The sequence below is a fragment of the Phyllobates terribilis genome, unplaced genomic scaffold (assembly GCF_046119375.1).
Source record: "Phyllobates terribilis strain yellow unplaced genomic scaffold, ASM4611937v1 Scaffold_9__5_contigs__length_417890890, whole genome shotgun sequence".
NCBI lineage: Eukaryota > Metazoa > Chordata > Amphibia > Anura > Dendrobatidae > Phyllobates > Phyllobates terribilis.
Window position 1 is genome coordinate 108,887,522 of NW_027362769.1, and position 12,092 is coordinate 108,899,613.

Below are 12,092 nucleotides of genomic sequence, written 5' to 3' on the forward strand. Positions count from 1 at the left end.
GGAGATCTGCGCCGGTCCATATGTCATGGTCTGTAGTCGGGCATCCCGGTGCTACATTTTTTTTAACACTTTTTGATATGAAAAACTGGAGGTAAATTGAGGATACAGCACAGACACAAGTAATAACAGCATTGTGTCTCTGATAGGTCTACTCCTTTAAATCTCCAGAATATAGAAATTCATCCTTGGGTGGCTGGAGTCAGCACAGATTAATGCCAGCTGCAGGCTCGGTGCTCAGTGACTGGCTTAAGTAACACGTTCTCCTTACAGGAAAAAAAGAGCGAGATGTTTTCTATCTCCAGGCCTTATATAACCTTATAAAGAACAGGACAAGTAACCTGACGTGAACCTCAGGACAGATGTGCTGACCGTTACCCTACTAATACCCATGAGACAGAAAATTGCGTGCACATACTTTTTAATCCTTTGGATAATATTTTCGTATATGTGTTTTTTTTTCATCTCCAAGATCATTTTAACTCTTTATAAATGTATTTTTTTTAGATATCAGTAGCAAAATGCACTTATGGGTATTTGTAATTTAGAGGCACAAAAATCCTATTCCAAGTGATAGAAGAACACAAATGACCTCCCTTTCATAAAGAAAGAAACTAATCTCACATGTGGCACATTGTGGAGGGAGCAACATTCTAAATGCTGACACATAATGGCCACAATTTTAATATTACAACTTGACGAAGATTAGCCAATGAGAAACTCATGTGTAGACAGCTGTTTGGGGTCATTTTGAACTAATTTACATATTTTTTCCCATGGAAAATTGCTAATAAAACTTCATACTAGACATATTAGCAAATTGATTTGCAGGACCCTGGTCCACTGTCAAAGTCCGTTGCCAAAATCCCTGGCAACCTTCTGGTTTGTATGCCTGGTACAATGTTATTGTTGTGGGGTGCCACCAGGCTGCCCAAACAGAAGAGGTGCCGGGAATGGCGGCGGCTCACAGGGATCCCGTTTGGTGGCCACAGACAACTGATTTGGCCGCTGGACCAGGGTCCTGTAAATCGATTCACTCATCTCTACCCCATATATAGTTGGTTTCCTTAAAGAGACAGCTAGAAATAGCAAGAGCTGTATTCGCCTATATCCAGCAGTCCAATAGAGGAAGCCTGGAGCAGCAGAAGGTGCACTGCTGCTCTGACCAAACGGAGCCAAAGTGCCATATTTTGACGTTCAGTGGGGATCTCAGCGGTTGGAATCCCTTCTGATCTAGAATTTATTACCTATCCCTTGGATAGCGTATAACTTATTTTTGCTAGAGTACCCCTTTAAGGAGAGAAATTCAGCTTTAGGCGGGCATAACCTGCCCTATCAACATTGTTGGACAGGTTTCTGCAAGTGTAGCAAGACGGCTGCTCTGCTCATGTACTACAGTGATTGCCTAAGTGGAAAAAACAAATGTGACTTGGTAATTAAAGAGTTCATTCCATGTTCATAATGAAGATTGATGGAAAATTTAAGCAATTTTGCAATTTACTGCTTATAAAAAATGTCATCCATTCTTGAGATATTCATACTTTTTGTTTGCTTACAGCTCGTTGCTTTGGAGACCGACCACTGCTGCTCGACAGCAGAATCTGTGCAGGAACTCCAAGCACTTTTATATTGAGCTTGTAAGCACTGTTTTGAAGCCTGAGTGCACTTTTGCCTCCAGCTTGCAGGTTAGACAGTGGTTGACCTCCTGGACAACGAGTGGTAAGCAGAAGAGAAATGTCCTCACTACATAATATATGTATCATAGAAACATAAGTACAAGCAGATCGCCGCTGGCTGATGTTCGGTGCTGCTGAGCACTGAGACAGAAGTTACATGTCTGCAATGTCTTCTTACAAAAGTAGCAAATTTCATTGAAGAATGAAATGTCACAAGTTTCGATCAAGTTCTAGAATCTTTTGTCTTTTGCTACTTTTGTGAGAACACATTGTGGAACAGTATCTCCTATTCCGCTACTCATCAGGGTCCAACACTAACCAGAAGTGATTATTCTGGTCTTTTATGCCTCCAGTCTCATTCTTAGACCTATTGATGGCTATTATTCAGCTCCTTTTGGTTCAGCAGCAATTCAAATGCTTCACAGAGTTGTACCCGTTCTTTACACACCTCTTGAAGGTTGGTAGTTTTATGTTACCCTTTTTCCTACTAATGGTGTGCCCATTATTTTACTTTATGAGCATATTTTACTGTATTTTGGGACAGTATTGGTTTGGATTATATTGTTGATCAGCACATAAAAAAAAAGAACAATAGGGTATATGCACACACTAAGTATTTGGTGCAGACATTTCTGTACCATTTCTGTATCTCTTGGCAGGAAAAATGCAGCATTTACTACGCACGTTTCTGGTGGGGTTTTTTATGCATTTTTACATGCATTTTGGTGCAAATTTTTCCCCACTCATTACTATAGGTGAAATCTGCAGCGAAAATGCTCAGTCACGTGCACACGTTAAAGAAGTTATCTACTACTTTCACATTGATGCCCTATCCTTAAGATAGGGCATCAATGTATGGTCGGTCGGGGTCCCGCACGCGGCACCCCCGTCGATCAGCTGCTACCGGTGGCGGCGGCCACCGGCCGGAAGTCTTCACCTGCGGTGCTTGGCCGTCCATCTGTAGTGGCCGCCGTGGGGTACTACACATCTGCCTCCCATTCAATTGAATGGGAGGCGGATGTGCAGTAAAAGTGCCGGCCACTATAACTTGACGGCCAAGCACCGCAGGTAAGGACTTCCGGCCGGCGGCCACCGCTGGCACTGATAACAGCTGGTAGGCGGGGGTGCCACGTGCGGGACCCCGACTGATCAATGTGAAAGAAGTGGACAACTCCTTTAAGTATTTGTTGAGCTTTTTTTACATCAGTATGTGTAAGCCAAAACCAGGAGTGGAACAATCAGAGGAAAAGTATAATAGAAACACGTCACCACTTCTGTATTTATCACCCACTCCTGGTTTTGACTTTCAAATGCTGATGAAAAATACTGACCAAATACTGAACGTGTGAACATGGCCTAAAAGAATTCACATGCTGCGGATTTAAATCAGTACCAAATCTGCAAGTCACAAATAAGCAACATATGCATGAGACTACAGAAATCTCATTCACTTTCCTGGCATTGGGAAACCCTTCAGGTTTTGTGATAAATCTGCTCAGAAAAAAGGCGACAAATCTGCAGCGTGTGCAGAGGCCCTTAAAGTCGTTGTTCATAGATTGAGAAAAACGTTCTCCTTTTTTCAGAAACAATGCCACTTTTATACAAAGCATGTGCTGTTGCTTGAGCTTATCGCCATGCATGTAAATGAGTTTTTTTAGGAGCTTTATTGGAGAGGATCTACTCTAAGATCTTCCCCTAAAACCTTTAAAAAATGCTTATAAATGAACAGGAAGTGTTTTCTATTGGAAATCCATTTTGTTGTTTATATGACACATTTTTGAGCATTTTTTTTTTCCTGAAAAGATTTTGAAAAACGCCTGGTGGGAAAGAAAAATCCCGATACAATCCACTACAAACTAGCCATGATGAAATCAAAAGCCTGCAAAAATGAAAAAAAATAAAAAAAATACAACACCACTCCAGGATATTAAAAACTCTTCCAAAAACTCCCTTATTTTATGTGCACACATTTTTTTCATGCAGATCCTGGCACAGAAACCACCTGAAAAAAACAATCAGAAAATGCTCAAAAGAATGAACACATGCATTTCTATATAAAAACCACTCGCTGTTCATATGTTCAGGCTTTTGAGTGTCTTTTAAGTGCTTCAGGTTTCTAAAAACGCCAATCGGTTACAAGAAGTGTCCTGACCATTCGTCCAGAAGATGCTCTGTACTTTACCTTACAATTCAATAGAAAGTTCTAAAGATGCCTGGAAGGCGCCCTGATGTTTTTTGGAGAGTTTTGCCATGAATTTGCATTAAAAAATACTAGAAATGTCTTCATTATTCAATGGATTGAAAAAAACAACTGGAACATGACAGTAAAAAAAAAGGCATCACAAAAAACATGGGAAAACTCTCCAAAAGACCACCGGCAGCTAAAACATTGAAAAAATGCTCAGGAAGCTACCAAAAACGACACCAAAGGAGGTTCAGGAAAAAACTCCAGAATTTCATGAAGTGTCTTTTACTTGAAAAACTCGGTGGGTTCATCAAAGTTTAAAAGATGTCGTGACCACATATCCCTAGGGAATGTACTTCCGACGTCTTTTAGACACCGGCGTATATGTTGAGTGTTTTCTACACAAGACGCTTCAGGAAAATGCCGGCGGTGGTTTTCCTTAAAGGGGTATTCTCATCTTCAAGATCTTATCCCAATGTGCAGTAGGTGTAATAATAATAATATTAGCAAGTACCTCCAATTAGAAATGTAGTATAGTTTTTCTGATTCGCTATGTCTCTTTCCTCATGTGCAGCCATTGCAGGACCTTAGGTATCCAGGGTTACGACCACCAGCAACTAACTAACTGTTACTACATCAGTGGTCGTAACCATGGATACCTAAGGTTCTGCAATGCCTGTACATGAGGAAAGAGACATAGCAAATCAGAAAAACTATACTATATTTCTAATTAGAGATATTTGGTATTATTATTACTCCTACTACATATTGGGATAGGATCTTGGAGATGGGAATACCCCTTTAAGGTCTTTTTTGCCACCTTTATTTAAGGGGTTTCGGCTTGAAAAACTTGTCATTTTTGAAAGCCTGAAAAAACTCTCAGTTAATATAGCTTTATACCAAATACCATAGATAAGAGGGGTGACCTTTCTGGGGGAGGGGGAGGAAGGCATATATATTTTTTTACAATCCTGGAGAATTCCCTTAAACTTAAGTAAACAATTTAACTTATACTTTCAGGATAAAAGATAAAATCTGTTCTTATCTGACGAAGCTGTCGTCCAATATTCTATAAATCACATGTAATTAAACAAAAGCAGCTTTATCTATCTGATCCGCGTTCTGCAGAATTGTGTTTTGTATGGGTATCCTACAAACAGATGCGACATTGGGTCAGAGTTTGCTTGTGCTGTATTTTTTCATCCTCTTAGTAACTTCTGCTAAACTTTGCTGAATGGCAGGATTGTTACTGGAAAGTGGCTGAACTTGAAGAGGCCTATTAATCTCTGCATTCCTCTTTCTGACCATATTCACAAACACTGCCGCATGGACAATGAGCCTCTATTACAGGAACTGCACTTCCATTTGTTTCATTTATAGGAAAATATGACTTATCTGCTTCAAATATGCATCTCAGAAAGTACCCAATAATACAACCCAAACTACAATACAGAGTTGTAGCTAGGCATTCCTCCACCCAGAGCTAAGGATTAAGGATGAGCGGACCCATGGAAGTTCGGGTTCCAGTACCCAACCCGGACTTTAAAAGTTTGGTTTGGGTACCAGAACTGTACCTGAACTTGAACCAGAACCTGAAACTCTTTGAAAACAATGGAGACCCGAACTTTTGATCTGGAAAACGCTCTCTCTCTCCCCCCGGAACTCAGAACATTACAACAGACTTCCGGGAGAAGTCTGTGATCGGCGATTAGCACCGGACATTGACTGTCCGGTACAAACAACAAACTTTTAGGTTCGAGTTCGCTCATCTCGACTAAGGATCACTGCTCCGCACTAGCCCTGTATTAAATCACCCAATCACCGTGGTCAGTTTTCACAATCAAAGCCCTAGTAGTTGTTATTGTTTCCATGCAGTCAGTGCTTCTTAAATTATAGTGAAAGGGGTTGTCTGGGAAAAAATAAAAGTTTCCCATGGACTTGGATCTATAAAAAATAGCAAACTTAGTAATACTCATTTAGATCCAGCAGAGGCCACTCCGTAGTCTGAGTTTACATAGGAAGAGGTAATGTTACTGTTCCACCAGTAGCAGGACCACTGTGGTGTCATGATTCTGTTGTTTGATAACTCGTGGCCAGGGGCTCCTTTTCTGTCAGTAACACTAGGGGCGCCCTAGCTATCCCTGCACTCCAGGTTACTTCTGATGGTGAAGATGCTGAGGCCTCGTACCTTGCTGAACTCCTGAATCAGCCCTAATCTGTCTCCTCCCCCACCCATGGAAGTGGGGAGGAATAGTGTATGAATATACACAAACTAGGAAGGACGTACAGGGATAAATGAAGATACGAATCATAGAAAATGTGCACTCACAGACAACAGAGAGAAACACCGGAGAGATTAGGTAGGTAAACTAAATAGGAGAGAATAGGGACTATCCACACAGCCAAAACACCAAGCAACAGTCACCGGACAATTCTCCAAAACGCCTCTACCAAAAACGAAACACCTCCACTCCTCACCAGACAGTACAAGACTTAACACTGGCAATCCAGATTGCCAGAGGCGTGAATATATAGAAGAGAGGAGTGGCTACTACTGCACAGCTGAGATCATTCAAGCAGGAAGGCCCCAGAGACTCCAATCTGAGCAGATTAACCCCTGTAGTGCTAACAGAAACCTGCACTGCTTAATATAAAGGAGAAATGCAGGAGAGCGTGAAATCAGACGCTGCAGTCTTCTGGTCCCTCTCTATCACGGTAAACCCGTGACATGTGGCTAGTGATTAACTACAGCAGTCAGGTGACTTGATCAGCGCATCATTGGTTGTTTTTCAAATGACCAATTACTAAACTTACCTGACCACTGCAGCCAATCACAGCCCGCAGTGGTACTGCTGCTGGTAGAACGATGATATCGCCTCTTCTTGTCTAAGCTTAGACAATGAGAGTGGCCTACAATGGATCCAGGTGGGCGCCAGTAGGTATCATGTAGTTTGCTATTTTTTTTAAAGCGCAGAGCCCTTGGGGAACTTTTCTTTTTGTGGTGATAACCCCTTTTAAAGTACTATGGCACTGATTCATCAAGACCAGAGTTTTGTATACCAGTATCTATGAATAGTGCACTAGAATAAGATGTCCCAAATTTACGTGAATTGGAAGTATCACTTAGGTGCCGTGTGACACCTCAAGATATGTATTCCAGTCAAAGACTGGAGTACGTTTCTTTTAAAATTTATACCGATTTTGTTGTGTAAATTATGAACAATTTTCTGCTCATGCTTTTCTACACCCTCTCCAGTGAAGCTTCACCCACTTTTCAAAAAATGTATGGAGTTGGCAGGGGCTGTGGTCAACGTGCCCAAAAAATGCTAAAAGTTGTACAATTTTAAGTCATGCAAAAAAATTGCAATATTTCAATTTTATGTCAAAATTCTAGCAAAAGAACAGCATTGTGAATCTGCTCCTATATGACTATATTATGATTAAAAATAACCAGCCCATTTGCTTATGAATATATTGAGCATGATCGATATGAGACAGTATCCTTAAAGTAGGTGATAACTTCAAAATTGGTGATGGCCGACTGCTGGAACCCACACCCACTGCTAGAAACTGGCACTTTTAGAATGTGAGGCAGTGTGCATGCTCCACCGTGGCTCCATTTATTCTCTATGGCACTGACAGAGAAAGAAGAGTACAGCGCTCCGATAGTTCCCACAGAAAATGAATGGAGCGGCGGCTGAGTGTGCCCCTCGGCCGAGTCCTGCAGTTCCGCCCCCTATTCAGGGGGTGGATCTGCAGTACCTGGCCACGCCCACTACAGTTTTGACGGTGCTGTTAGGTTTCAGCAGCATTCAAGAACAGCCGGCGTCGATAACAGCTTATTGCCAGGGGTTACACTGCCACTGATCAGGTATTGATGCCCTATCCTAAATATAGGCCATCAATAAAAAAGTAGTGGACAACCCCTTTAAGTATTGAGTCTTATTGTCAATGCTTCATAGGAAATTAAAGATTGCAAATGATCAATCTCTGAAAATTAATTTACACTCTGGATCTGGACGCTCTTTACGACAGCCTGTATTTTGTCAGTGCAGTGCATGGCGGACATAGCAAAAATGACAATAATGACATTTATTAGCAACAGTCAGAATAAACTGCTTTCACGACAATTAGTAATATATTTAATCGCCATAAAAAATGATTTGCACATTGAATATTTATAGTTTCTGGAAGAACATTTGGTTATCATTACGATTTTAACACTTTTGAAATGAATTTCCTGAGAGGTGTGATTGAGCCTGCAGCCATGCTCTGTATTCCCCTCTCTCGGGGAGGCCGGGGCTGTATCTTCTCACTTAGTTCCTGTAGTTGAAATGAGTGTGTATCAGAGGAACAGGATGGCTGTGGGTTTGCAGTGAACACTAACCTTCCTGTTATAGCGCTTTTTTTTTTATTTTTTACAGGAAGCCGGTATATGTGACGGGAAGCATTACACATAAAAAATGACCTAAAGTATCACCATTTTCAGTCTTCAGATTATCACTTTTTGTAGGATTCAGTAAATACAAAAGTTTACATTACTTTTACATTATTATTTTTTTTTCTTTGCTGAAATAAGCAATGCAACAGATATGTGGAAAACACGCTTGGAAATACAAAGGAAATAAAATCTGCATGATCATCAGAGAAGCTGAAACATGTTCATTATTGTGCAGAAAAGCCTTAGATTCTCACCCTAGATTTCATCTCTTGCAATGCCAAATCCATGACAAAGTCCACATGCATCACACGTGCAAATTTTGTATTGTATTTGTTGTATTTTTGCAGTCTTTTAGTAGCACTTTTGTCATGTTGTGTGTAGAATTTTTTTATCCTGTGAACTTCTTGGCCAAAAATGTGGTCAGATGTGACATTAAAGTATATTGTGAAATTTAAAGTTTTTTGTGGTATTTTGGAAGTCTTTAGCATTTATAAAACAAACCTGCATTGGTATTGAGCTGCAGATAAAGGGCTTGTAAGCACAATATTTAAAGAAGAGCTATATAGAAAATATACTCCCAACACCTCCTGACGAAGCTTGATGCGAAACACGCATCAGGTTTGTTTTCCTTGATTGGTGAGGTTCTCTCATTGCCCCTGGGCATCTTTACTTATATGTGACATCATTTTCTTATTCTTATATATTGCATTTTTTGGATATTTATATTGTATGCTTAGCATTTTCTATTTTGGGCTCATACTTTCATGATAGTATCCGTTTTCAATATATATTTTAATATTTTCCATCTGATTTATGTACCTGTTTTGAGTGGACGATGTCAACACTCACAGATCTCTAGTATTTTTAATGTCTTAATGTATGTTCAATTATTTTTAATTATTATTTAATAAAATGCAATAAATATATTTTCTTAATATTGTCAGCATTTTTAAAACACAGCATCCTTTGGGCGTGCCATTTGTTAAAGATTTTTTTTCCTCAGGCTTCTATCTAGGAAAACATATTACATGCTGTTTGTTATAAAGAAAAAATGCTGAAAAATTGTGTGTTAATGGAGCCAAAGAGCAGCATTTTCTGCCGCATCGCCAATCTACCGCTTGTGCGTTTTACTGCAAATTGCTGCAGTTTTAAGCACAGGTTACTGCATGGAAAAGAGTGGAAAAATGCAAATAGTTTTACATAGTGGTAATTACCCTTTATAAAAAGAACCTCAGCTAAAGGCATCATTAAGATCATTACAATTTTTCGTTCCTGTGCTAAATTCGATTTTCATCCATTTTTGATCTGTGTATCTGTGTTGCATCCAGTTGTTTCCTATGCAAAAAAAATAAATTCCAACTTTCTCCTACCCAATAAACAGTAAAAAACGGACAGCACTTGGATGATACACAGATGGCATCCATGTTCTATTTATTCACTGAGCCATTGATTTAAATGTGTGACTTTGATCCAAACATCGGATTAAAGTCAGCCATGCACAAAACAGAACGGACATGTGAACAGCCCCTATGGACTATAATGGGTACAAGTTATAGCTGTGAAAAACACATATAGAATACGTACCAGAATAACGGATGACTGATGAGGTCTTAAAGAGGTTGTCCACTACTTTTTCACTGATGACCTATCCTTGGGATAGGTCATCAATGTCTGATCGTTCGGGGTCCGACAACCAGCACCCCTGCCAATCAGCCCTTCTCGGTGTTGGCGCCACTGGCCGGAACTGCTCGATTGTGGAGCTGCTCCGTCTTCTGGTAGTGGCCGCGGTAGGGTACTACACATCTGCCTCCTATTCAAATCAATAGGAGGCGGATGTGCAAGACCCTACCACAGCCACTACTAGAAGACGGAGCAGCTCCGAAATCGAGCAGTTCCGGACAGCGGCCGCCTCCGGCACCGAGAACAGCCGATCGGCGGGGGTGCTGGGTGTCAGACCCCGAACGATCAGACATGATGACCTATCTTAAGGATAGGTCATCAATGAAAAAGTAGAGGACAACCTCAATAAGGCTCGTGCAGACATCCCTGAGACTCGGCCTGAGCATGGACTGCAATGCACGGACTGTGCGGGGGTTTCCCCACCCGAACTCAACAGTGTCATAGGCATATACGCGACTGTCGGGTCAGGAGCCCTGCGGAAGGTCTATGCATTGAGTTTCATGAGCCCTTAAGCTTCACTTTGCCGTGCCAAATCTGACCACTGTTACAAATGCTGCATTTCTGTTACTTTGGAACATTTGGGCACATTTGTAACCTATTTTCACCAACAATATTTTTCACAAAAGCACATTGTATATGTTCACCTTAATATGTTGTATCATCTGCTACATCCCAACATCAGGTCATGATCTGCACATAACAGTTTATGTTAGGAAAAAACTCCACATGTCTAAGAATATATGAAGCTAATGGTATGTAGGGACCCGGTAGTTTTTATAACTCCATCGACTATCACTCGCCCCACACAAGACGTCTAATATCTCATGTGTATATAGACTGCGCTGGAATCAGGGTCTCTTTTCCTACATCATGCTGCTCTCAGATGAAGTAGCAGAAACCTGGTGAGATTAACCTTAAGGCTATGGGCCCACGATGCAGAAATGCTGCATATTTTTTCCGCTTCTCCCTGGCAGGAAAAACGCATGCGGTTTTTACATGCGTTTTTCCCGCCAGGTAGAAGCGTTTCTCAAGCGTTCTTCACATGCATTTCTGCATGCGGGTTATCAAGCGCTTTTCCAAGAGATTTTAGCATCACTTGGAAAAGTGCTTGACAACTTGTTCACACTATATAAATCCATGCAACAGAACATATCTGCTTATTCATGTGTATTAGGAAATTTCTATGCATTTGGTTTTCTAAATATTCAGCAAAAAATAAAGCATATTAATGCATGTTCAGTAACAACATATTGTCATTATTTACAGGTCGTGGTGACGGTACAGTGAGCCCAGTTGAAGATGCCGGTGCCCCCTCCCCCACCTCCTCCGCCTACACTTGCACTGGTAGGTTTTTAACTATTTAGTGACCATCAATACGTCTTTTTATTGACCTGCGATACAAGAAACTAGCATCCTCCAACAGGTGACAATCCTATAGCTGTCACCTGTACACTATGGCTGACAATTTGCTGCATCAGCCATGATCAGTGTTGGCACCGACCATGGTCGTTTAACCCCTTAGATGCTGCTGTCAATAGTGACTACAGAGTCTAAATAATTAACAGAGTGTGGGGGCTCCCTCTTTAACCTCATCGGCACCCTGAGATCTTGATTGTGTGGTCCTGATGTTTGCCTTGGCAGGTAATGGTCAAATAACGGCCTTAGAGTCTTTCGGCTATAGTGGTCTGTTCAGAAGTTATCAAAATTTAGGTGGTAAAAATAAACTTTTTCATTCCTGTCATGCCACTTTGCATTAATTCCTGAAAAGCACCTGAAGGGTTAATAAACTACCTGAAAGCTATTTTGAATACGTTGAGGGGTGCGGTTTTTAAAATGGTGTCACGTTTGGGGGTTTTCCAATATATAGGACTCCCAAAGTCACTTCAAAACTGAACAGGTCACTATAAAAATAAGTTATGTTTGTTTTCCTTGAAAAAATTAAAAGTTACTGCTACATTTTTAACCCTTCTAAAATGCTAACAAAATAAAACAACACTTTACAAATGGTGCTGATGTAAAGCAGACATGAGGGAAGTGTCATTTATTACTGGTTTTGTGTGGTATTGCTAGCTGGATTAAAGGGATAGTCATTCAACTTTTGACAATTCCTAAT

General features: G+C 40.7%; 1 protein-coding gene across 5 annotated transcripts in view; it reads left to right on the forward strand.

The window, feature by feature from the left end:
- The window catches only part of WIPF1 (WAS/WASL interacting protein family member 1), a 72,376-nt gene that overhangs the window by 40,580 nt on the left and 19,704 nt on the right, over positions 1 to 12,092 (forward strand). For all 5 annotated transcript variants that reach the window (XM_073646900.1, XM_073646903.1, XM_073646902.1 and 2 more), the window contains one exon: positions 11,246 to 11,323. In XM_073646900.1, the coding sequence (XP_073503001.1) occupies positions 11,279 to 11,323 (45 nt within the window). In that variant the 5' untranslated portion in view covers positions 11,246 to 11,278. The remainder of the gene's footprint in view (positions 1 to 11,245; positions 11,324 to 12,092) is intronic.